At 55.1% G+C, this 23586-nt stretch overlaps 9 protein-coding genes across 9 annotated transcripts; 2 read left to right on the top strand and 7 right to left on the bottom strand.

The window, feature by feature from the left end:
• Positions 1 to 1184: 1184 nt before the first annotated feature.
• CDEST_11380 (Putative mitochondrial import inner membrane translocase subunit Tim16) lies at positions 1185 to 2453 on the bottom strand. Its single transcript, XM_062927536.1, has 2 exons — positions 2249 to 2453; positions 1185 to 2135 (listed from the first exon to the last, which is right to left on the bottom strand). The coding sequence occupies exons 1-2, from the start codon at positions 2249 to 2251 to the stop codon at positions 1713 to 1715; spliced, it is 426 nt and encodes a 141-aa protein (XP_062783587.1). The 5' UTR covers positions 2252 to 2453; the 3' UTR covers positions 1185 to 1712.
• A 334-nt stretch (positions 2454 to 2787) lies between these two features.
• CDEST_11379 (Putative pectin lyase/virulence factor, right handed beta helix domain, PL-6 family) lies at positions 2788 to 4799 on the bottom strand. Its single transcript, XM_062927535.1, has 3 exons — positions 4226 to 4799; positions 3863 to 4164; positions 2788 to 3762 (listed from the first exon to the last, which is right to left on the bottom strand). The coding sequence occupies exons 1-3, from the start codon at positions 4577 to 4579 to the stop codon at positions 3228 to 3230; spliced, it is 1191 nt and encodes a 396-aa protein (XP_062783586.1). The 5' UTR covers positions 4580 to 4799; the 3' UTR covers positions 2788 to 3227.
• A 1451-nt stretch (positions 4800 to 6250) lies between these two features.
• On the top strand, positions 6251 to 7905 carry CDEST_11378 (Putative protein Yip1/4). The gene is made up of 2 exons (XM_062927534.1): positions 6251 to 6916; positions 7058 to 7905. Exons 1-2 carry the CDS (start codon positions 6578 to 6580, stop codon positions 7700 to 7702), a joined length of 984 nt encoding a protein of 327 aa, XP_062783585.1. The 5' UTR covers positions 6251 to 6577; the 3' UTR covers positions 7703 to 7905.
• Positions 7906 to 8025: 120 nt separating this feature from the next.
• Positions 8026 to 11197, bottom strand: CDEST_11377 (Putative regulator of chromosome condensation 1/beta-lactamase-inhibitor protein II). The gene is made up of 3 exons (XM_062927533.1): positions 9757 to 11197; positions 9108 to 9705; positions 8026 to 9051 (listed from the first exon to the last, which is right to left on the bottom strand). The coding sequence occupies exons 1-3, from the start codon at positions 10912 to 10914 to the stop codon at positions 8750 to 8752; spliced, it is 2058 nt and encodes a 685-aa protein (XP_062783584.1). The 5' UTR covers positions 10915 to 11197; the 3' UTR covers positions 8026 to 8749.
• Positions 11198 to 12098: 901 nt separating this feature from the next.
• Positions 12099 to 12966, bottom strand: CDEST_11376 (uncharacterized protein). Its single transcript, XM_062927532.1, has one exon. The coding sequence runs from the start codon at positions 12616 to 12618 to the stop codon at positions 12262 to 12264; it is 357 nt and encodes a 118-aa protein (XP_062783583.1). The 5' UTR covers positions 12619 to 12966; the 3' UTR covers positions 12099 to 12261.
• Position 12967: 1 nt separating this feature from the next.
• On the bottom strand, positions 12968 to 13829 carry CDEST_11375 (uncharacterized protein). Its single transcript, XM_062927531.1, has 3 exons — positions 13586 to 13829; positions 13214 to 13411; positions 12968 to 13158 (listed from the first exon to the last, which is right to left on the bottom strand). The coding sequence occupies exons 1-3, from the start codon at positions 13638 to 13640 to the stop codon at positions 13079 to 13081; spliced, it is 333 nt and encodes a 110-aa protein (XP_062783582.1). The 5' UTR covers positions 13641 to 13829; the 3' UTR covers positions 12968 to 13078.
• Positions 13830 to 15475: 1646 nt separating this feature from the next.
• Positions 15476 to 16933, top strand: CDEST_11374 (Putative protein kinase-like domain superfamily; the record flags this gene model as incomplete). Its single annotated transcript, XM_062927530.1, has 1 exon — positions 15476 to 16933. The coding sequence occupies one exon, from the start codon at positions 15476 to 15478 to the stop codon at positions 16931 to 16933; it is 1458 nt and encodes a 485-aa protein (XP_062783581.1).
• Positions 16934 to 17715: 782 nt separating this feature from the next.
• On the bottom strand, positions 17716 to 18422 carry CDEST_11373 (uncharacterized protein). The gene is made up of 2 exons (XM_062927529.1): positions 18085 to 18422; positions 17716 to 18013 (listed from the first exon to the last, which is right to left on the bottom strand). Exons 1-2 carry the CDS (start codon positions 18214 to 18216, stop codon positions 17879 to 17881), a joined length of 267 nt encoding a protein of 88 aa, XP_062783580.1. The 5' UTR covers positions 18217 to 18422; the 3' UTR covers positions 17716 to 17878.
• Positions 18423 to 20176: 1754 nt separating this feature from the next.
• CDEST_11372 (uncharacterized protein) lies at positions 20177 to 21871 on the bottom strand (the record flags this gene model as incomplete). Its single annotated transcript, XM_062927528.1, has 2 exons — positions 20177 to 21539; positions 21591 to 21871. 2 exons carry the CDS (start codon positions 21869 to 21871, stop codon positions 20177 to 20179), a joined length of 1644 nt encoding a protein of 547 aa, XP_062783579.1.
• Between the last annotated feature and the right edge of the window lie 1715 nt (positions 21872 to 23586).

Below are 23586 nucleotides of genomic sequence, written 5' to 3'. Positions count from 1 at the left end.
TGTCGACGAGCAGGTCCGAAGTGATGAAGAGGAAGCAGTTGAAAGGTTGGATGACGAGAATGGTGGCGAAAATGAAGACGACAACATAGCAACATTGTTATTCCAGATCCCAGATCATGGCAACGGACACAAAGATGGCGACGAAGGCACATGGCGTCTAATCACTTCCAAGCTCTGTTGTAACGGGTCTCGAGATGATGGTTTGAGAACTCGTGCAGAGAATTGGGTGCGCTTTTTTGTTAACTGTGCTCTGGGGAAGCATAGGGTTCCACTAAAATGGACGCTGAATGCTGGTCGAGTCCGGCCTGGCCGGCCATCCAAGTGCTCTCCCGGGTCAGCTGTCACCTGTGACACACGCAGCTTGAACTGCATCCTTGTCACTTAGACACCAATGACATGTATAACGTGTGCTCATGGGCCCATGTGGATGCGTTTGCAATTTCCCCTTGTTTGCAGTTGGGCGGTGAAATGTCCCATGATGGAGGATTTGGTATGAAGTTGCTGCTGCCACAGTGCCATCTGTGAGGTTGCTGGGCGCTCTTCGAGTCAACAAGACTCTGACAGGTATCACACTACCACCGAAAGAAAATATTGTCTTTAGAACCCGTTTCCAACAGGCCTTACCGCATCTTCCAAAGTCCGTTATGAGGCGTACGTGCACTCCTGCACCCACCTCTGCCAAGTCGTGCCCACTTACACGTTGTCAGAAGAGACTTTTCCCACGCACGCGTACTCCACTGCGGCTCCAGCCCTTGCGAGCAACACGAAATAGACCCATTCCTCGCCACGTCTCTGCAACAGCTCCTCTCCCCCACCAGGGACAGCAAGCAGCAGCAATTCGCCCAGATCGTCTAGTTGGTTAGGATGATACGTTGTGGTTCTTCTATACAGCGATCCGTGTTGACGGCGGTTCGAATCCGCCTCTGGGCAATTCCCAAGACTGGTCCTTGCGGTCAGACTCCCTTTTTGCCTTGGTTTCCCCAGCATTGGTGTTGCTCACTTGTTGTTGTTAGGTTATGTTTGTTGTGTGCAATTTGAGTGCGTGAGTGGGAAGCCGAGTGGAGGGGGCTTGCGGAGGATGGCCGGTCCTCGGAGAGCCGTGGCACATTGCTCGTAGTGCACCAACGACAGCTGCAATCAGCTGTCGTTGATCAAGCGTGTATGAAGTGAGTTGCGAGAAGAGATGGAGTTGACACGGGCTTTTCAATGTGGTGTCATCTGTACAGCAATCTGCCGGAAGTGACCACCAGTAAGTCGTCCAAAGACTTCACTCTTGAGTAGAAAGGCCTGCATTCTCTAAGCCGACCTTCACCCGCGTCTCAGCGGCCTAACTCCTCGCCCCCGCCCTCTTCCCGTGTCTTATAGTACAGTATATTAACACATTTCCGCGCAAGCACCGCCCCTTTTTGTATCGTCTAACCATGCCAGTGCTGGCGGTGCCGCGCCGTGAAACAAAAAACGAGTTCCGTCCCCAGAAACGCCATGCCATGCGGAGTCGAGTGAAGTGTGTTCCAATACAGTTGTTGTGCCCCCCCTAAGGCACCACCTCCTCCCTTGGACGAGTATCCGAGCTCTGCGTCAGCAGATCGCCACCCTCTGACCTTGCTTCCTTTCGTCCAACGATTCGAGTGTGTTCGTGTGTCGGTAGGTCAGTCGGCCACATCAGTCGGCCGTCCAGCCGGCTGCGCGGTGCAGCCACCCTCGCCCACCGCTCACCGGTCCTTGTAGATCTTGGGCTTGAACCCCTCCTTCGTTTCGGTCTCGACCTCCTCTTTCTCGACCAGTGGCCCAATCTCCTTCTCCAACCTCTCTCTCGCGCGCAAGACCTTGCTCTGCAGGTAGAAGCTGCCGCCCTTCTTAGGGTCGTTGGCGTCGAAGAGCTTCTTGAAGCGTTCCATGACGTCGCCCGCGCTCTTGGAGCCGTCCTTGGGCGTCTCGACGTCGAGGATCTTGCAGGCCTCGTCAAGCGTCATGCCCGAAGACAGGTTGCCCTTGGCGCCCGCGCCCGCGGTGCCGTTCTTGACCTGCGCGCGCTGGTACTCGGACGAGGCCTGGGCCTGCTTGTAGGCGGCGGCAAAGGAGCGGCCGACGATGCGGGTGCCAACGAAGAGGACTTGAGTGATGAGGCGGTAGGCCTGCGATGGGGAGACGGGTCAGTTGAGAGGAGCTTGAATGAGGGCGAGGGACAGCGGAGAGCTTCGGTGGCGCATCGCATCACATAGGAGGGGGGCAAAGCCAGGAGACTCACCATGTTTGCGGTTTATTAGAAGGCAGCCTACGAGAAAAAATTACAGATACAGATGGGGATGGGGGTATAGAATCGAAATTTCGTTTGTCGCGCGGTCTGGGATATCCAGGATGCGATGTCGCGCGTTGATGGCTGGCTTGTTGCGGAGGACCGGGTGGGCGCTGAGTTGGCTCGCAATCCAGAAAATTCCAATCCACGATCGGGAGTTTGCCGACGAGAAATTCCGAGCTCGTCCAGCGGTTGTTCGGAGAGGCAAGTTTTCCCGTAACCCGAGAGCGTTATATGGGTCTTGCTGACTCAATTCTGTCTAGGAAAAGCATACCAGCTTTTGCCAGCTGGCAACGCCTGGTTGCCAGCTTACACGCCTTTGCTCATTTCCTCTACCCACATGGTAATATTAGTTTGACTGGTAGCTTGCATGATTACACTCCCTCCCCTTGCAAACAATATGAACAATCGTCGCGGCGCGGGTCCGGATTTGAGTTTGAGTCGATCAGGGAAAATTTCCGCAACGCCTGTGCTTTCCCTGCCGTGCTCAACGACACGTCAAACAAATGTTTATGTACTCTATTCTTACAGCAAGTCCCCGTTCCGCACTTGCATGCACGTCTCGGCTCCTCCCAAACAGACGGCACTACCTGTACAGCTCGTTGCCCATGGACCCTTGCACGGCGGCCGCCCTTGATTGATGGGTTCACAATGGTTACATCGCCGTCACTAGCGTAACTGGCTATCAGTCAACAAGCACGGCCCATGTCACGAGCTCGTCCGTCTGGTTTCGGTAAACAAGCAGCAACAATGGTTCCTCGGCAACTTGCCATTCATGCGCCGCAACGAAGATAGTAGGTGATCCCGATGAAAGATATGTACCGGTTGGTTTATGTACCCTGCTCTTTGGCAATGCTAAATATGTACAGGAGAACTGTTTCACGAGACTACACAACTTGTACCACGACCCAGGCCCAACATCACACTCTCTCTAAGACCAAGTGGTGGTTGCGCCGATGGCCTCGCCCGAGGTGGGAATCAGGAAGTTGCTCGCGACGATCTTGCCGTTGGCCTGACGTTCGCCCTTGACGAGGCTGACGTCGACGCTCTTGAAGCTCGAATCGGACCATGTGGCGCTGCCGTCCCAAGAGTTGCCGCTGCTGCTGGTGCCGCTGACGAACGATGTCTGGCCCGACTTGGCTGTTGTCTTGGAGTTGGACGCCGCGATGTTGCCCTTGAGCGTCGACTTGGTCGTGATGGTCTGGAAGCCCACCGCGCCGTTGTTCCACGCCGTGTTGCGCGAGAACTGGAAGTTGCCCGGCTGCTTGTTATCCGTGAAGCCCTTGGCCGCGTTGTTGAAGGCGATACTGTTGGTGATGACGTGGTTGGCCGACGCGATGTCGGCGGCATCGCCACCGCCCAGCTTGAATCCGTTTCCGTCTCCCTGGAAGTCGCTGAAACCCCATCGGTTGACGCCGTTGCCCCAAGAGATGGTGTCCATGATGGTGACGGGCGACTTGAACTCCCTGTTGTTGTGTTATGGTTAGCCGTGGTTGACATTTGTGGTGATGCTGATGAAGTATGATGAAGGCGGAAGGAGCGAAAGTTGAACAAGAGAAGACTTACCAAAGGTCAAGACCGTCATCGACGTTCTCCCAAAGACGGGCACCCTTGAGAATGTTGCCCGTGCCGGAGCCCTCCTTGCAGGCGAAGCCGTCAGCGCTCTCGCCGTTCTTGCGAGGGTCGCGGTTGCGGTACGAGTCGAGGTAGATGACCTGGTTGTTGCTCAAGGAACCCTGCATCTGGAAGCCCGTCTCGTAGTTGTCGTGGGTGACGATACGCTCGAAGTAATTATTGGAGCCGTCGCGAAGGTAAACGCCGTAAGGGCCGTTGATGATGGTGAGCTTGTAGAACTTCCAGTAGTTGGCCTTTACGAGGGTAGTGTTAGTGGAAGGCTTCTTTCCATGAGCAGTGCGAGTCTTGACTTGCCTTCTCAATATGAAGGACGCCGCGGTCGGCGTTGGCGAGGGACGCATCGAGGGCGGCAGGGGTTCCGGGCAGTGCCTCTCCGTCGATGACAACAGCCTCGTTGTTGTAGGCCGTCAGGGTGTAGGGCTTGGCGGCGGTACCGCTCTTGGTGATCTTGATGTTGGTTGTGGGCGAGTAGGTGCCGGCACGGAGGTAGATGGTGTCACCAGCAACGGCCTTGTCGACGGCGAGCTGGATCGACTTGAGAGGGGCGGCAAGAGTGCCGGCAGCACTGTCAGAGCCCGTGGGAGCGACGTAGAGGTCGGCGGCCAGGACGACTGGAAGGATGGCGAGGAGAAACCTGTAAAGACCCATGATTGTCGCTGGAAGAGAAAGAGATACCAAGATGCGGTATAAGCAAGGGTAGAAGAAGTAAAGGAGAGACTGTAGCTGTGAAAGGACTGGTTCGAGAATAATAGAAACAACAGTCTGCCGTTTAGCCGGCTGTCATCAAGCTTAAATACAAAGCTTCGCATCATGAACAAGGAGTGCCTCGTCTTCGATACCTCCTTCGAGGTCCTCCTCGGCCTGGGTCCTGCTGCCGAACAAGGTCTAGACAAGCGTCCCGAGTTATGATCTAGTAACCAGCTGCCATCCAAGGTCACCGCATTCTATCTGACACCATCACCGTCCCCCCTTGTTTAATTGGGGTTAAAGCCGGAACCGTCCTCCCGTTGGTGGAAAACAATCTCCACAGCCGTTAGCACCTCATTGATGGAGGCTTGGCCGCAAGGTAGGATCCATCGACCATCTCCGTTGGAATAAAAATCCCGGCAATCCAGAGATTCCAGGGAACAGCTGACGGGAGGGGTCCCCTGGATTCCTGGCTGTGATGTCGTAAACGGGAACAATATTTGGAGAAGGCAATATAGTACACGCGCTCCAAAGGGCCACAAATGAGCATATTGCACCCCACGGAAAAGTCCATCGGCCCCTTCTCGGATTCCATCGCCCGGAGAATCTCAGTCCACCACCTCTGCGGATAGCATCCGCACACAGACTCGATGGAACGTCGACTAGGGGCTTTAAATCAGTACAAGCCAGCGCACGACTCAGGGTGCCGCCAGGGTGTAAACACACGATGGCCGGCTTTTCGACTGAAGTAGGACCGAAGGCGATGTTTCCATTAATCGATGAGGCGAACCACACGGAAATGATGCAAACACTATAAGACTCACCTCATAACCATCTCCGAGTCTTCAGTCCTAGACCTTCGCTCAGACTCTGCGCATGTCGCGCGGGTGAGTGGAGATATTGCAAAGCCCACCGCTTACTGCTCACTGCCGTCGGAGCTTGGCGGAGTCTCCTCGTGGCAATGTGCCGGTACGACGTGCTCGATAGGGGAATATTCTAATTTCTCCAGTCGCACGAAAGCCGGAGAAGAGCGCAGCAAACTGCCGCAGACGCCCGGGAGTTTGGCCCTGCGGACTGTCCCAGACAGGCGAGAGAGCCTGTACCCCGGACAAAGCAGAAAACTGGAGCAGGCACTTGCCTCTTTGAGCAAGACAGCGGGCAGAAATTCGCGCTTCGTTTGACGCTAGATGCAAGAAGGACATGACGCCGTTGTGCTGGATTCCTTTGATAATTTTGATCGAGGCCGGCTTTTGCAAGCGAGAAAAACCGGGGAGGGGGGGTTGCGTGCCTTCAAGCTCCTGTGGTTGTACTTGAGAGCGGCCTGTCACATACTGTTTGGTGAACAGTTCGTCTTATGGCTGCAGGTGCATAAAATGAAGCTTCGCTCAAGATGGGGAAACCTGGGATGCTGTACAGAGTCGATGACTAAGTGATGCTTATCGATAAGACTACAGGGATGTAGTTATCGTTATCGATAACAGTCACTGATAAACTCAATCGATAAGGCTCCTTGTCGATAGCTCGTGCCTGACTAGCTCTGCTTATGTGCCTTTCATCTCAGGCACCAGTATGTCTTCAGGTCCCACTATGCAGCTCCTGCCCCGACTGACGTGGTGGACGTCGAAAGAAGCTACATCTCCAACATCGCAAGCCTGGGTACAACCTGTCCTCACCCACGCCAACCAGCGCCGCCTCGCAACCCCCCCCCCCCCTGGCGCATAACGGCTCTTGAGCCCTCCATCCGCGGACGCCCTTCATTCTGTTCGGAATCTTCATCTCAGAATCGATATCTACCACCCTTGAAGACTTCAGGACCCCCACCCCCCTTGAGAGCGGTTCCCCTTCCACCCCCGAAAGCGAACCGAAACGGAGATACGGTACAAGGCAGGAAATCGAACAACCTCAAGTTATACCGACCGCCGAACATACAGAAGCCTCGACTGCACCCATCCCACTACAATGTCGAACTACTACCCCCAGCAATCGTACGGCCCCGGCCCGGGAACCGGCGCCCAGAACCTTCAATTCTACCCCTCCTCATACTCCCCCGCCGACGCCGTCTCGGGCCACGCGACCCCACAACAAGCCTCGTACGGCTACGGAGGCCAACCCTCCGCCGGACAGTTCGGCGGCAGCGCCGCCGCCGCCTTTGGCGCCCCTCCAGGCGTCTCGGGTCGCATGGGCGAGCAGGGCGGCCTGCGCACCGGGTGGCTCGCCGCCTTCTCGACCGAGGGCTACGATGGCGAGCCGCCCTTGCTCGAGGAGCTGGGCGTTAACTTTGGGCACATCCGAGCAAAGGTGCGATAGCTTCCCCGTTCCTCACGTGGCGATGGCTGCGGCAACCTCACCTTCCCTTCCCCCTCCCTTGCAGCCACTGCTTTTTAGACACTAAGGCTTTCTCATGCGATGGACACTAACAAACCACTTTCCTCATCGCAGACACTCGCAGTTCTCAACCCGTTCCGTCGCATCGACCAACACCTAATGGACGACAGCGACCTTGCCGGCCCCCTCCTCTCCTTTCTCCTTTACGGTACCTTCCTCCTCTTCGCCGGCAAGGTCCACTTCGGCTACATTTACGGCCTCGCCCTCCTCGGCAGCACATCACTGCACATCATCCTCTCCCTCATGACTCCGACCGACGCCCACCCTTCAGCCTCGTCCCACCAGTCCGCGCCCCAGTACGGCGGTCCCGTCGGTGTCGGCGGCGGGTACCCTGGCGGACCAGGCCCCGACGACCACGACCACCCCTCTCGCACCGGCCACTTCTCCGCAACCCTCACTTTCGCCCGTTCCAGCTCTGTGCTCGGCTACTGCCTCCTCCCTCTTGTCGCCACCAGCCTCTTCGGCATCGTCATGCCCATGGACACCCCGCTCGGCATCGTCCTGACCACCATGGCCATCTTGTGGTGCACCTATTCGGCCTCGGCCATGTTCTGCGCCGTCGGCCGCATGAGAGGCATGCGCGGGCTCGTGGCTTACCCTCTGGCGCTGTTCTACGTCGGCTTCGGCATCATGGGAATCTTCAGCTCTAGAGGGAGCGGCGGGTCGTTGGCCAAGGCCGCGGCCGGTCTGAAGGGATGAAGAGTCGCAGGGGAGAGTAAGATGGGAAAATCACATTACCAGCACAGACATTGGTACCCTTTGATTCAAGCAGACGAGCGGGCCTAGAGCACCACGTCGGGATAGAAAGTTTCTCCAGCATGTCTTAGCGAGACCAGAGGTTTCGTGTCCAAAAAGAGGATGGAATTCAACAGGAGCCCAAAAAAGGAGTCATGGTACACCACAATGAGGGAGGGAGGGAGGGCAGGCAACGGACGATGAGACGCAAGCCTGCGGCGAGGAGAGATCGGGGCGTGGATGATGCTTCACATCACTGTACAATACATAATCATGTTCAGACGAAGCCAGAATAAATCTCTCGAGAATCCAACCCCCCCTCTCCTATTTTCCTTCCTTGTTCTGCTGTGTGAAGAGAGAGGAAATATATAATCCCCGAACTCCGCCATGGTCATTCACCTTCTTGTTGTACACACGAGTGCAGAAGAGGAAAACAACGCACAAGTGGGGGAAAAGAGGCCCGCAGCCAAACGTAGTATTACAAGAGACCATCCATCTCCTCAATAACCAAGAGCCTTACTGTGATGATACACCCCCCGTCGGGCACACGCTAATAGGACGAGGCTTGACGAGCCGGAATCCCCCGTGGTATCATAAAAAGTCTGACTTTCCTCGAGGCCGTCTCTCATATCCACCAATCCGTCCTGTCCATGCTATGCGGGAGCGTCACTGCAGCTCTCATCGAAGGAAAAGTCTATAATATAAGCCCGCTTCATCGGACACTTGAAAACCCTAAACCGAAAACCAAAATATCGTGCGAATATGCCGTGACAAAGAGGGAAAACGCTCATGCTGGAAAATGAGCCGGGAAAAATGTCTCAACTCTGAAAATGGTGCCGCCTCCCGTCTGGCTCTCACGTATCCGCGCCCGGGTTCCTCTTGTGGCGCCGGTTCCAACTCGTCCATCAAATGTGTTCTTGTGTAGACTCCACCAGTCATACCCGCATACTCCCACCAGGGGGCTGTAGAAGCTGTGCCGTCATGAACTAGATGATCGCTCGCAAACGAAACTTAGAACACGGGTCTGAAGCCACCAGTCGCCGGCTGGCTGGCTGCGACTGCTGCGAAACCGTTGACCTTGGGAACATCGGCAACGCCGCCCAAAATGGAGTACTGGCCACCAGCGCCAGCGAAGACAAGCTTCTTGCCACGAACGGCAGTGTTGTCAATGGTGGTCGGGGTCTCAATGTCTTCAGTCGTGCCCTGGCCGGTCTGGTAGTTGGCAGAGAAGCCCCAAGAGTGGGCCTCGCCCTTGTTGTCGATGGCAAAGTTGTTGTCGACGCCGGCAGCGACATAGACACACTTGGCAATGTCTGTAGTGAAACAGTTAGCTTGGTTCAAAGCCCAACAGGGGGAAGTCACTACTCACCCTCAACAACAGTCGGCTTAGAGAGGATACGAGGGTTATTGCTTTCATCCTTAATGACGCTGTCCGCAGGGAGCTCTTCCACGGGGATGCCGACCTGGTTGCCGTCTAGACGACCCCACGTCAGGAGCTTGCCGTCTTCGGTGCAGGCAAGAGAGTGGTGCTCTCCGCCGGCAATCTGCTTGACCTTGTAGTCCTTGAGAGCCTCAACAATCGTGGGTCTCAGGACGACGGCATCGTCCTCGCCGGCACCCATCTCGATACCGGTTTCAGCAAAGTTGTTCAGACCCCAAGCCCAAACGCGACCGTCCTTGGCCAAGGCGAAGCTGTGGTAGGAACCGCAGGCGATGCGGTCGACCTTGCCCTTGGGGATACCCATGCTCTGAGGGATGAGCGACGAAAGCTTGTTGCGCTCGATGATGCGACGTCCGAGTTGGTTCTGCTGACCGCAGCCCCAAGCAACGACAACACCCTTGTCGTCGAGAGCCAAAATGTGATTGGAGCCGGCAGCAAGAGCCGTGATATTCTTGAGAGTGGGAAGGTACTCGGGTGTCTTTTGGATCTGGATCTTGTCGGTGAAACCGAGAATACCATCACTCGACTAGAAGCGTATTAGTGATGGAACACAGTGTCTGGCTGTCGACCAACTTACTCTGAACGTGCCCCATCCATAGACTCTGCCATCCTCCGTCAGAGCGAAGGTGGCGCTGTCGCTAGCCACAACCTGAGTGAATTTGGCTTCCGGAGCGAAATGCTCAGCGCCGAGAGCAGTGGGCGTGCTCTCGCGAGGGTTGATGCCCGAATCATCCTCGTCCTCCTCTTCTTCCTCAGCATCGGCATCGCGTAGTCCGCCGTCCCAGTTGGTGTCGCGGCCAAGGGCGCCCTGGTCATTTACGCCCCAGGTGAGGATCTTGTTGTCCTTGGTCAGCGCAGCCACGTGCATGCCGCCGCAGGCAATCTGAACAACACCAACGTCCTTGGCAGAGAGAAGGGGGTTAAGTCTAGGGCGCTTGACATCAACGACCTTCTTGCCGTCAAGCTTCTTGCTGCCGAGACCCAGCTCGCCAGAAGAGCCCTCGCCAAAGACGTAGACGTCAAGGACCTGTGTAGGGGCAGAGTTGATCTTCTTGCCAATCTTGTGGGGATGAGCAGGAGGGGGCTTGGGGGCAGCGGTGACAGTCTTCTTGGTAGCCTTCACAGGCTTCTCGGCCTTGGGCTCCTCGTCGGCAGATTCCGTCGCCTTGGCGGACTCGGTGGCCTGACTGTCGATCTCAGCATCGTCGGTCTTGGACTTCTTCGCCTTGGGCTTCTCGTCCTCTGGCTCTTCTTCGCTAGACTTGCGCTTCTTGCTTGCGGCAGGAGCCTTGGTATCGGCCTTCTTCGCGGCGGCAGCCTTCTTGGGCTCGGCCTTCTTGGCAGTGGCCTTCTTCACAGGCTTCTTGGTCTTGGACTCATCTTCGGTCTCCTCAGCAGCAGCGGCCTTCTTCTTAGCAGCAGCAGTAGTAGTCTTGGTCTTCTTCGCGGCTGGTTCGACTGCCTTCTTAGCAGTCTTCTTGATCGCAGGTTTCTCATCCTCCTCGGCGGACTCGTCAGCGGACTCGTCAACCTCGTCCTCTTCCTCAGCGAGTTTGCGCTTGGAGGCGGCGGTCGCGCCGTTAGTAGTCGCGTCCTTCTTCGCGGCGGGCTTCGCAGCAGTCTTCTTGGTCGGCTCAGCAGCCTTCTTCGTCGCAGCGGCAGTGTTGGTAGGAGCCTTCTTAGGCGCGCTGGCCTTGGGCGCAGCGGCCTTTTTATTCGCGGCCTTGGGGGGCATGGTCGACAGGCGATTGTGATGAATTGGGTGATGTTATGATGATGTGGAGGTCTCGGCGAAGCGAAGCGACGCGCGCGTAACCAGAGGGAATAGCGGGTAGGGCAGTGAAGGGGGTAATTCAGTGATGAAACTGCAAAGGAAGCTGACGCGATGCGAATTGATGTAAGTGAGGTGATGAGTTTTTTGGAAACAAAAGAATCCGAATGGGTTGAGCGTTATTGTTGTTGATTTTGGGGAGAGGAAGAGTGAAAGAATTTCTTCCGAGGGCAGGCGTGGGTAGAAGAAGTGACGCGACTGGCAGGTGCAGCTTTATTTTCTTGGGCTGCTAGAATTGTGAATCAAGCAGGGATGCCGCTTTGTGGCTCTCAGCGCGGGCTACCTACTAACTAGGTACCTACCTTGCTGTAGGTCCGCTGGTGGGTGGCTACCGAGCTCGCCCTCTTAGTGCGATCGGGTGGATATCTGGATACCTAGGTACCTGCGAGGGTCATTCGCGCTTGGGTGGCCCGAGCTTCCGTTCTCGAAGACCAATCACATCGTTAGGTCGAATCGAGAAGCTACGTTCCCTGGAGGGAGCTCTTGACCGCCCCAGTCGCACCTGCCGTTTTCTTCGCGGCAGAAAAGAGGACGTGGAGAAGAAACAAACCACCGAAGTAAAAGAAGAAAAAAAACTGTATAAAAAAATTCCTGGTCCAGGGAGGGCCTTCCGGTGAGTCGGGGAAATATCGCGTCGTCTGCCGATACCCCCGGAATCTCCACGCCACGAAACGAGTCCGCTTTCATTTCTCGTCAATTTGCTCGAAATTGTGTGGAATGCTATTCGCGGCGTCATGTCCCTTGTCTCTATGTCCTCACCTTTCTGGAATGGCCTGACAATGCCTGTCTGCGTTTTATGCATTGGGAGGAGGTCAGGCCAATCTTTGTGAAACGAACGCGCTTGTTGTGCCTACGAGCTCGACGTGAAAGCCCAACACAATACTATTGACTGACTGACTAGCTGACTGACTGCCGCGACTTAGCTGCAGCGCCGCTCGAGGGTCTCGGGGGGGGTTTATTGCAACAATAAATGCCTGCGATGATATCGCCCCTTCCTGCTATACACCACAGACGAGTGAACGCCTTCATCATGCTTGCATTCTCACTGCAGCCGGTGCAAGGCCACAGGGGCTGGTAACGAGTGATTCAGGGAGAGTGTGCCAATGAATTGTCGGTCCTGATGTATCGTCGCCAACTAATCAACATTCATAGCGCTTATCGCTAATGTTATCTGGTTGATATCCATGTCCCGCTGTCAAATCTACCTTCGCTCAGCCCGGATGGTATCTCCAGTCGCTACCGCAACCCCAACTAACGTTTCTGGCGCTTCGGCTTCCGCCTCGCCACGTTGTGGGGCGCCCTTGCTTGTTGCCTCTGGGGGTTCCCTTGGCTCTCGTGCTTGCCTATGCCCGTATTTTCGTGGGGTGTTCCGATCGTCCCATTCACATCCCCCGCCACCGCTCCGGTTGCGTTCATTGCGTCCTCGACTGCTTGCTTGGGTGGTTCGGGCGGAAGTTCTCCGACAACCACGGTGATGTCGGTCGATGTTACCGTCTCCTGGTACCGCTTCAAGATCCATTCTACAATGAAATCATTCCGAATTCCCATCAAGTTCGCCACCAAGAACATGCCCGTGTAGACTAATGACCAGCAGCTCCGTTTGGCCATCGACCAGAAAATGTCCCATCGTGGCCTGCGCCATGAAGTGTAAAAACGCGACCAGGGGAATGCGACGTAACAGTCGAGGGCCAAGACAATTGCGGTATGGAGGGTGACGATGACGACAGCATACTGCAGAGGGCGCTGGACGAAGCTGTACAGATAGCCGAACAGTGCCCCAACGTAGCGGATGATGGTAATCAAGGCGATGGAGAGCGATATCTCAGGCCACGGAAGAAAGCTGAAGGAATTTGTAGAATTTTTGCCAGGTTCATGCCGTTCCTACTGGCCTGAAGCCCCTGGCCAGGGAGAAGTCATGTGATGATCCGTCAACGCCGGAAACCCCTCCGCCGAAACCCCCGTCATCGAAAACCCTGCCGCCGAATGATTGAAGAAGTCCATAGTGCCCAACGCCTAATGCTTGATGAATGATTGTACGAAAACTGCCGAAGTCTTGTTGCCACCTAGTTCATCGACGGGTCGTGAAGTCGGTCTCGTGCTCGCTGGGGTTGTAGGATCCGTCGGACGCCTTGTCACACGTGCAGGCGTCTGGAAAAGGTCAGTATAAAGCTCCTAAGAACGCATCAGAAGAATGTGGACGTACTGGCTGGGCGAACGCCGCAAGCGCAGGTCTCGCCGGCAGGCTTGGTGTTCTCGCTAGAGGCGCGATCGCAAGTGCAATCACCGGCCGGGCGGGCGCGGCACGAACAGCGCGGGCCGGCGACGGAGTTCTCTGTAGAGGCCTTGCTGCAAGTGCAGTGAAGGGCAGACTGCTTGCCGCAGGAGCACTTGGCTTGCTGGGCTGAACGAGAAGAGAAATGAGTCAGTTTGTAATTCTTCTGAATAGATTGTGTTTCTAGCGAACGTAATGTAGGTGTATTCCAAGAAGAAGAAGACGAAGAATGCGTTGTTGGGGGTGCAGAGATGGAGAATCGTGCCGGGATGAGGGATGGTGTATTAGATGAGGGACACATACCGCAGATACACTCGGCGCTCTTGCCGCAGCAGGTGGAAGCCTTGTCGACAGTCATCTTGAGTTTTGGTGGTCGGTTGGTTGGATGGTGGGTGGGAAAGTAAGGTCAAGGTTGATGGAGGGAAAGAAGAGGAAGGTGTGGTTTGTCCTGGGTAATCTTGCAGTTGAGTTGTGTACGATTGTTGGCTTCGTGCTGAATGGAACTGTTCTGTCTTGCTGTACTGCAATATTCCAATCCAGAGGGGGGGTGGTCGCAAAGGGGTCCTTTTAAGCAACTGCGATGCAGGGACAGAGGGGCCGAGTACCGACGTCACGGCTTCTGCCCACCACTCCGGACAATCCCTGCTCTATGTCATCGTCTAGTCTCCCATTGGCTGGAGATCTTTTTGGCCAATAATAAGCCACATATTTCCAAGAGCTGGGTGTGCTCCGCATCGTTCCATTCCATGGCCAGATCCTGATGTGTCAGCCCATCTCCAGTTACATGACATGCGCCTCCACCGTCTTTTGGTCAGCATTTCCCATCCAGCCTCTGCTCTGCCTCGTGGCTGACATACGATGTGCCTCGGCCCTGATTGCCTAAAATGGTACGAGTGTGACAGATGTCATGGACAAACAAAGACTCGGAATGGCCTGTGGAATCCCCGCTTTGCATTCTGCTCTTTGCTCCGCCCCCCCAATAATTCTATCTACCATAATCTTCGCATCTCCTTCAACTCCGCTATGTCATCGCCCATGCCGCTCCTGCCATCCCTGCCGTCCCTGATTCCTTATTCTCTTTGATTGCGGGAGATCAAGGAGAAAGGCCAGAAGGACAAGGATCTTGGTTTTACGTCTGTCTGACTTCCTTGACCGTGTGCTAAGCCGACTCTTACTGGGAGTCCTGCCAGACTGCGATGCGCCGCAGGGCATGCGCGACCCAACAACAATGTTTCAATTCTTCACCCCCCATGATGTCCTATCTACCTAACTAGAGCCATACATTTCAGCCGTCCGCATTTGAAAAAGATGAGCTTGTGGCAGCGAGGTTGCCAAGGCAATGAGCTGTTTGCTCACTCGAACCCAAAGCTGTCAGTAGCAGTGGGCTGGGGATCAGGACAGGAAGCATATGACTCCAACAAAACCGCGTTCTGATAGCACGTCTGGAAGCATGATGCCCGGCCACATCTCGCCGGCAGTCTGCTGCAACTCGTCCCCTTTTTGCGCCTGGCTGTTGTCTCTGTCTCTCCGCTGTGTGTGGTATTCTCGTCTCGGACAGGCGTTTACAATCATCTAGGGTGTGTTCAGCTATCTGTTATGCAAAGTGATAGCTACAAAACTGGCATTGAGCTTCAAGATGCCCCATCTGTTTCGTCCGACATGTTAGTGGCCTAGGCCGAATATCTGGTCGTTTGTATTCAGGCTGCAAGCTGGTTCAGACAAGCAGCAGACCTTTGGAGATGGAAGGAGACGCTAGATCCTGCCTCAAGAAGCTGGCATCGTTGAACGGGTTGCCGCAGACGCTTCTAAGCCACAGCTTCTCTCTGTGAGACAACCCGAGCACTCCGCCGTTTGCTCAAAGTGGGTTCCCGTTGCTAGAAACGTTCTGATTGCAAGACGCTGTCACCACAACTCAGGCTCTGGTACATGAATACACTTGCGCCCTCGAACTCCTGGTTTCAAGGACTCTCTACCCTGCCTCCAAACAGACGGCCTTTTCACCCTGACGGAATTTGCCTTTGCGCCTCAAATAAATCCTCTGGCATCCCAACTCTTTCTCTCGCAAACCACCCACAGGCCTCTTCATCGTGTACCATCCCTAGATCCGCGCGAAGCATTCAACCCACAGCAGCAGCAGCAGCAGCAGCAGAGTCTGGTTGATATCCGGCATCATCTCTCTTTCGAATCTCCAATATGGTCGTTCCAACAGATCCAGGCCTTATGCGGACGCTCGCCCTCATGGGTGGCTACACCATCCAGCAGCGCGAAATTGAGTACCGCAAGACCCTCGACAGCATGATTCCCGACATTCTCTGGGGCGCGAAGCCCGCCAACGTCAGCCTTTTCTCTAGCCTCAACCCAAACCTCCCGCGTCGTGTCTACAAGCTCCAGTTCGACGCGGCCCCGAAGCCCGGCGTCTCCAGGCAGCTCCTTATCGACGTCAAGTTTGGTCCCGGACCGATAGACGGGAGCATCTTCGTGAACACCTGCGCCTCCGTTGACAGCAACCTATCGACATTTGACCACGCCGCCCGCATCCAGGAGCTCGCGCGCTCCAGGATTCCCCAGTTGGTGCCCCGCGTCATCCGCGTCGGCGTCTTCGACTCCCCAGAGGGCGATTTGGACTACATCGTCACCGAGCACATGCCCGACACCGTGACCCTCGACAAGGTCTGGGCCAGTCTGCCCCCCGAGACTCAGAGCAAGCTGATGGACCAGCTCGCCGCTGCCATCGAACTTCTCCGCAGTGGATTGGTCATCGACCGCGCAGCGTTAGACTCTAAGCTTGACGCCATCGACTTCTCTGGGGGTGCCGACTACACCGCCAACCCCGACCTGGCTGTACCGACTGCTCAAGTCGACTGCCCATCCGACGACGTGTTCCCCCGTCCCCTCGGCCATTGCCCCCAGCTTGTGCTGATCCGTGCTCTCCTCGCCAAGTACGCCAATGATGCCCGTGCCGCCCGCCATCATCCGCCAGCCGGCGATTTCAGGGATGGCGCCGACGGTAGCTTCTCGATAGGGTTTGCCACGAACGGCATCGTGGGATCCGTGGATTTCACAGCTGAAGAGTTTCACGAAGTGGCCCACAGCATGGCGGTCTGCCACATGGATCTCGAGCCCCGGAATATCCTCATCAAGACCGTCGAGCTGCCCGCCAACAGCCCAGGAGGCAAGAACCGCAAAGAGCTAAAGTTGGTCGGCATCGTCTCATGGCAGAAGGCCACCCTCGCTCCTTTCGCGATGGAGCGAGGTCTCAAGGACGCACTGCTCGGCTGTCAGTTCAACCACGACTACTCCTGGTACAGGTTGTTTGTCGATCGTACTCAGCATCTGATCCCCCCGAGCGATGGCCACGCCATGATCCTAATCGTCATGATGGCCATCAGAATTGCCTCTCGAGCCCCCGACTGCTCCCATACCAACATGGTCCACCAGGAGGAGTGGATCAGAAAGGAGAAGCTCAAACTGGCTTTGGTCCGGAGCGGCTGGGTCAGGAAGCCCGGTCACGAGAACCACAAGTCCGGTTCGGATCGGGAGTATCGCGAGATGGGCAACGCCATCATGCGTCGCTTCGTGGCGGAGATGGCCGAGTCTATTCCGACTCATCCCCACAATCCTCTCGCCGGGTTTCCTGGTTACCCCAGTTGAACCAAACCGCCTTGATGGCGAGTTCTCTGATAACTCCGCGGGCTCGTCCGAAGAGAAACACTTTTTCCTTCACGGCAGTGACATGTGAAAGAGATTCGCAATATCACACGGCGTCACGACTCTAACGATTTTACTACGTATTGGCAGATGGATATTGGTTTTCTGGGGACACGAGCACACGATTATACGTTCATACGGTAGAATAGCAGACCAGAATGGGGAAAAAAGAATTGAACGTCTTGTTTTCATCACCAACAGTGTCTCGTTTGGGGATTTTCTTTCGACCCAAACCCCCCCGTGACTTGCCGTTGGAATTCCGACTCTCGCCATCGGTGGCCATCGGAAATTTCTAACTCCGACTGCCCGGCTGCCCGCCCGCCTGGTCCATTCGCACCAGCTAGGTGCGGCATCCCATCTACTTACTTTCTTCCGTCATGAAGCACCTTATATCCATGCCGAGCTCATGTTCGTCGCAACGGAAAGCTCCCTGAACACCGACGCGAATTCGGGTACGCAAGTCCAGGTCCTGTGCAGTATTGTTCTGTTGTCGACCGGTCGTCATCTTCATCTAGGGTGCTACCATGCTCTCGGGGTACTCCGGGGTCGCCCACGGGTCGCGTCGTTGATCTCGGTGAATCGGAGACAAGCGTGGACCGCGTTCGGCATCATCGCTGTCGTCTATCACCCGCCGCAAGGTTGTGCTACTTGATTGGCTTTTTGAACGGCCCTCACGCAAATTGGGATCTTCGGGGTCTCTTCCTCTCAAACATGACGCCTTGGTTCTGGAGCATATGGTCCCGGCCATGTGTGAAATCATCAACTTTTCTTTTCATTCTTTATTCACGTAATGTAGCCCAAAAAACCGCTGTTGACCAAAACGACCACGATGCGTCGGTCTCGCCAATGGCAAGCGACGTTGCCCAACCACCTCCTTCCCGACAACCTCTAACAGTTGTTCTTCCCTGTCCGGAAGCAAAAGATGTTGATGGTCCCGTCCGCCTGTGTGCAGCACGTCGCTCCCAAGTCCTGCACCCCGCCGCCGAAGCAGTTCGGCTTGCAGTTCCCGCAGATGTCTTGGCACTAGATCCAAGAGAGTCTCGATTATTAGCACAGGGGGAATATGGGGGAGGACGCGGAGGTCCGAGACTCACGTCCGTCTTGACTCCTTTATCGGCCGGGCAGCTGCCGTCGATGGTGGCGCCTGCGCAGAAGATGAAGGCGGCGGAGGCGGGAAGGGCGAACTGCAGCAAGGCGGCAATGGCGAAGACTGGTTTGTACAACATCTTGCTTTCTCTTCCGGCAGGGTATCTTTGTTGTTAGGTGTTATAGGCTGAAAATATCGGAAGTGTTTTTCTCGAGTGCCAAGGATAAAAGGGCTATACGGGTTTGGTGTTGGGCATCTGTTGACGGCAAAGGTAGTCTGGCTCAGGTGGGAGCCGACGGGAATCGTGTGTATATAGATTCTTTCTTCCTCCCTCTTGTCTTAAGGGTATCCATACCCCGGACAAACTGCTGTTTGGAAATATCCGCAACAGAGTCAGTCGCCCGGCTTCCACAGAAGATGCCGATGCCGGTTCGTCCGGTGCCGCTTAGGAGAGCATAATTGGAACTACCCGAGCCCGGGGTGGCCTCGCTAAGGTGTAACTCGTCCGATACATCATTACTCGCTGTTCCGCACTCTCGGGTCGAGATTGCCTTATCCAGAGTGTTATTATGTATATACCTATACAGTACATCCGACAATAAAGCACACCTTTGTGTAAGAGTTACTGACATTAAAGCTTTAAAAAAAACGCCCTGCGAGCCGAAACCCTACCTTGCACGTTGGAACCTCTGTCTCTCGAACTGGGATATATCTCTATGCAAAATGAGCCGATCTTGTGGGAACAAATCCCTTGAGCGAAACCGAGAGGTGTACGCAACCAGCGCGACTGGCTAATACAGCTCGCTTTAGTACCAAAGAAATGTACTGTGTTGAAGTACACGCAGCACTCCTCGCGCTGAGATCAAACACACTTGGTCGATTAGCACTAGCTCCCAACATGAAACCTACCGCATTTTCAGAATAGACAAGAGTCATTGAGCAGCATTGATCCCGAACAAATGCGCCGTTAATAATTATGATTGGGTCGCATTACTGCCATTCCTTTAGAATTTTTCTCACCAGGGAGCGACAGTTGGCTATTCCCGGCCGTGTCCGAGGCACAAATACCGGTTGCCGATGCCGGACCAGCACCGGGTTAGTGTCGGCTCCACCCGGCGTCGATCTGGCCGACTCCCGCCCGGTCGCAGTAGGTAGCCAGATTTATTGTGCAATTGCTTTCATATGCGACGATTGATCATGCGCTATCCGTGATCAAATATCGCTTGCCGGTTGACTACAGGGGCCAAAGGGATATTGTTGGAATAGGCCAGCTGCCCGTACGGCCCCCACGGCCCCCACGACTAGGCCTACGCCGGCAGCCCGGGTTCCCAACCGTACAGCCGCAAAAGATGGGGCCGGCGACATTCTCATGCACCGAAACTCTGCCGGACCAGTCAGTCCAGCGGCATCTTGACCCGGTCAAAATGCTGCCGCCCTGTCTACGGCCTTTAGCCATCCGCTCGTTAGATATCAGAAGAGATGGACTAGCCTGCTGTCTCACCTTTGCCGAAAGATATCTTCGCATACGCGTCTAACCTGTGATACTAACAGATATGAGTAAGAAACCGCGGTTAATACATGACGTACGCTTCACTTCGACATACAGGTGAGGGCTATTAGTGGTAAGTAGCACAGCGTTGTTGTTAGGGAAAGACGACGTTCGTTTTAAAAACAACCAGCCTCAAACGATGGAACTTGCATTTCGGTGTGGGCCGGTGGGTATACGTACAGCAGGGAGCCCTCGAAAACCCTCCTGCTGGCTCTGGGACGTCTTTAAAACGACGCAGGGCACTGAACTCTCATTTTTTGATAGAGATCTCCGGGATTTAACAGCAGGTAATACGTGAGCGAGCCTGCAATAGCACACTTACATTCTCACGTCTGGACGTTCGTGGCGATTGGCTGTCATGTTTCACCAGTGTCATCGCTTGAACGGCAGCAGCGGTAGAGTTTCAGGAAAATTCATTGTTCAGTATGTATACGAGCCTTATCTTGCTCATGAGAAACTCGAGCTCGTTCCCGGTGTAGGGCCATATCTAGTTGCACCGCACCTTTTTGTCCACTGCCGCCCTCAATCACACTCATTAGGCTGCTCTAGATTAAGCTGCAAGTTCATATAGACCGCCGCTGCGTGAGACCTCACGGTTAGCCGCGCTTCCTTGCTCGCTTGCAAGACTCCAACCGGTAGCGTCGCGGGGAGTCGTCTCACCGCTTCCATCCGCAGAAAGACTGTAGGCCTGGCCAGTATAGCCTGATGGGCAAGTCCAGACTCTTGTCGGAGGAGAAACTGTGTTGCTGCTGCTACCCCGGATCGCCAAGGGTCGGATCGCTACGGGTCGGATGATAATTCTGACCTGCTCACCCTCGCCCGAGCTCTTGCTGCTGGTTTCGCCGGAAATGATCTGGCCTTGACCGTCGGGATTGACGGAAAAAGAAGCAGACGGGTTCATTGTGGCGGCGCCCGCCATGGCCGGTGTCATCTCGTAGCTTTCGGACAACTGGCGATGCCGGCGATTTCCAAAGAAGACCCGGTGTCCTCGATAGATATATACAAGGAAAGAAAGAAGTACCACGGCGCCGACCACTGCTATGACGATGATGGCGATCGTCCATGGAGCCAGATCGGGACCAGAAACGGGTTCTGAGGTTGAAAGAGTGGTTGGAACCGAGGATGTGATGGTGGTCGTCGAACCGGATTTCGATTCTGAAGCGGCTGTTGCAATGTACTCGAATGTTGTAAACCAAGTGGTGACACCGGCGGTGGCAGACGTTCCTGAAGATACGAGTCCAGTACTGGTATCTGTAAAGCCCAGGACACTTGTCGAGGTAGGAAAGCCTCTAGTAGCAGAGGGCGAAAGCGTAGTGCCGATGGGAAATATGGTAGTGAAGAACGTAGTCCTCACGAACGGCTCGTCTTGGTCCTTGAGTGATGTGCTCGGGGAAGCTGGCGGGGTGGGCGATATTGCAGCGGGCGTGCCAGACATGCGCGTCTCGATAGAAGGCGTGGTCGTTATGAGTCTGGTGCTGGTGACGGTTGGGTTCTCTGTCACGGACACAAAGATTGGACTGAGAACGACGACGGTACGGACGGAGGAGCCGGTGTTTGTCAGAGTTGTGGTGACCTCGATGGTGACTGTGGAAACTCCGGTGATGGGTTTTGGGGTCTGGCGTCGAATGCGCGCCTCCTTCGACGAGAGGACGACACCCTTGTGGCGGGCAGAATGGCCATGCGGCGCCGAAAATGCCAGTCTGTCGAATGCAGCCGTCTCCGTCGGCTCATTTGGGGCGATGGAGAGCGGAGCGGTGATGACACGGGTCTCGAAGACCAAGATGGGGTTGATAAAGGTCAATGTCTGCTCAACGGATGATAAAACGACCTCGGTCTGGCCAGCCAGCTCGACAGTGACAGTCCGGAAAACGGTGACGGTAGTGATGAGCAACGATGCTTGAGCAGAAGACCTTCTAGAACCGGTCAGTATTCTCGCCAAATTCCAACTTCCAATGGTAACTTGCGTCAGATTCTGTCGCGCCCACATCTGGCCGAGAACTGGACCATCATCCTGGCGCAGGCCATACAATGCCTCGAGGCCAGTCTTCTCTGCAGCCGAGTCGGCTTGAGGTAAGCAAGTAACTCCCTGCTCCTTCGGAATTGCGACAATTGTTTGCGTTCCCTTCGCTGAGAAGGGCGAGGTCGACGGGGCAAACGCGAGACCAAGGTTGCTTGCCGGTATAACAGGCGCGACGGCGGCGGTCAGGGACCAGAAAATGAGCAACCAGCTCCAGCACTTCGCCATGACAGCTACTCGAAAGCCTCTGACTTGGTCGAGTTCTTTCCGGAGATGGCGTCTACGGAGAACAGACGAGAAGGAGAGAAACGAAGGCAAGCAAGTTGGCGTCGTAGTGTCGAGGAAAGAAAGGGGGAAAGGGGAAGATGAAAAGAACGAAAAAACCTCTAGACGAGCGTAGGAGAAAGGAAAGAGAGCAAGAGGCATGGAACAGAAAGAGAAAGAGAAAGTGGCACAAATACGGGGCACCCACGGGTGAAGAACAAGGGACGGAGGATGCTGGACAGAACGCCTTGCCATCATGATCTCTGGGGAAAGCGTATCGTCAGTCACAAAGATGGGAAACAGAAGATAATGGGAGACAGAGGATGCTGAACGGAACGCTTTGCTGTTGTGGTCTCTGGGAAAGGTGTGTTATCAGTCAAAAAGACAGGAGACCAACCCTCCCGCTTGGCGAGGAAATAAGGTGACATTGTCCATCCGCTAAGAATGGATACATCGCATTCGGCCTCCTGAGCCGTCTTTGGCTTCTTGTCGAGAGTCTCAACCACATCACAATGCATGGGCACCGTTGGGGATACGTGCCAGCCTCCTAGTTTTGAAGCATGACTGCATCTCGACGAAACATGGCAGACTCTGGTTGGGGACGCAGAGGCATGGACCAGATATCACTGCTGATATATCGACAGGGAAAACGAAATCGAACCAAGGCAAAGTTCAGACGACGAGACGATCGGAACCTTGGCCGAGAGATGAAGAGGGTTGAGAAGAACACTTGATCTTCCCTCTGATAGATGATGTCTATGACAGTCGGGGTTTTCTTGTCCGAAGCAGCGATGCGGGTGGGCGTAGCGATCCATCTCATTGCAACAAAAGGGAGCAGGCAGCAGCCGGCACTAGGCGGTAGCAGGTAGTTCGATTTGATCGATCCATTTTCGGGGCAGACGATCAAGATGAGATGAACTGTTTCCGTCGAAGTTGCAAGCCAGCGGTGATATCAATCACGGATGATGGACAGAAAGGGAGATGACTGGCGTGGCGACATGATCAGAGAAGTCAGCCACCGCCCAGCAGGAGAGACCTGGAAAGCAACGGTCTGGCTGAGCGTTGCTGATTCCGAAGAAAGATCGGAGGGCTGGCGGCTTCTGGTTGGAAACATTGCATGAAGCAAGTGGCTGACTGGGAGGAATGTGGATCAGGAGTCCAAGAGATGGTTTTGTTTTGACGTCCGGTTCATGGGTTGTTCATGGTTCCTGTCAAGAGAAAGTGGGAAGCGAAGCGGGAGTCCGAGCTTGATAGAGAGGACCCACAGCTCCGGGGGTGGGGGGGAAAGACACAAGTCTACTCGCTTTGTCATCAGCCCCGTTATCTTATCGCATTTCTAACCTTCTGCCTTTGCGCGCTCGTCGCTTGTCGTTCAATGTTCTTTTTATTTCTCATTTCAGTATTTGTTGATCACGACTTTTTATTGATTCTGCGCGCCCCCAGTAATGTCCCCGCGCGTCATTGTCCACATTCTCTCTGCTGCTGCCGAAGAAGTCGTCTTACTTAAATAAACCCATAGAAGTCCCTATTTAGCTAAGAGGCGGGCCCCATCATGAATCAGATAGATTCGACAACACCAACCGGGCCGTGACGAGCCTGAAGCCTGGCCCAAGTCGGATCCTGCAGCCGAAAGAGGACAGGACGCATGAAACCCCGCCAGTCGAGCAGTGACTCGAATT

This window comes from Colletotrichum destructivum, chromosome 7, assembly GCF_034447905.1.
Source record: "Colletotrichum destructivum chromosome 7, complete sequence".
In the NCBI taxonomy this organism is placed as follows: Eukaryota; Fungi; Ascomycota; class Sordariomycetes; order Glomerellales; family Glomerellaceae; genus Colletotrichum; species Colletotrichum destructivum.
Note: the sequence above shows the minus strand (reverse complement) of the source record. Positions and strands in the feature narration are given on the sequence as shown.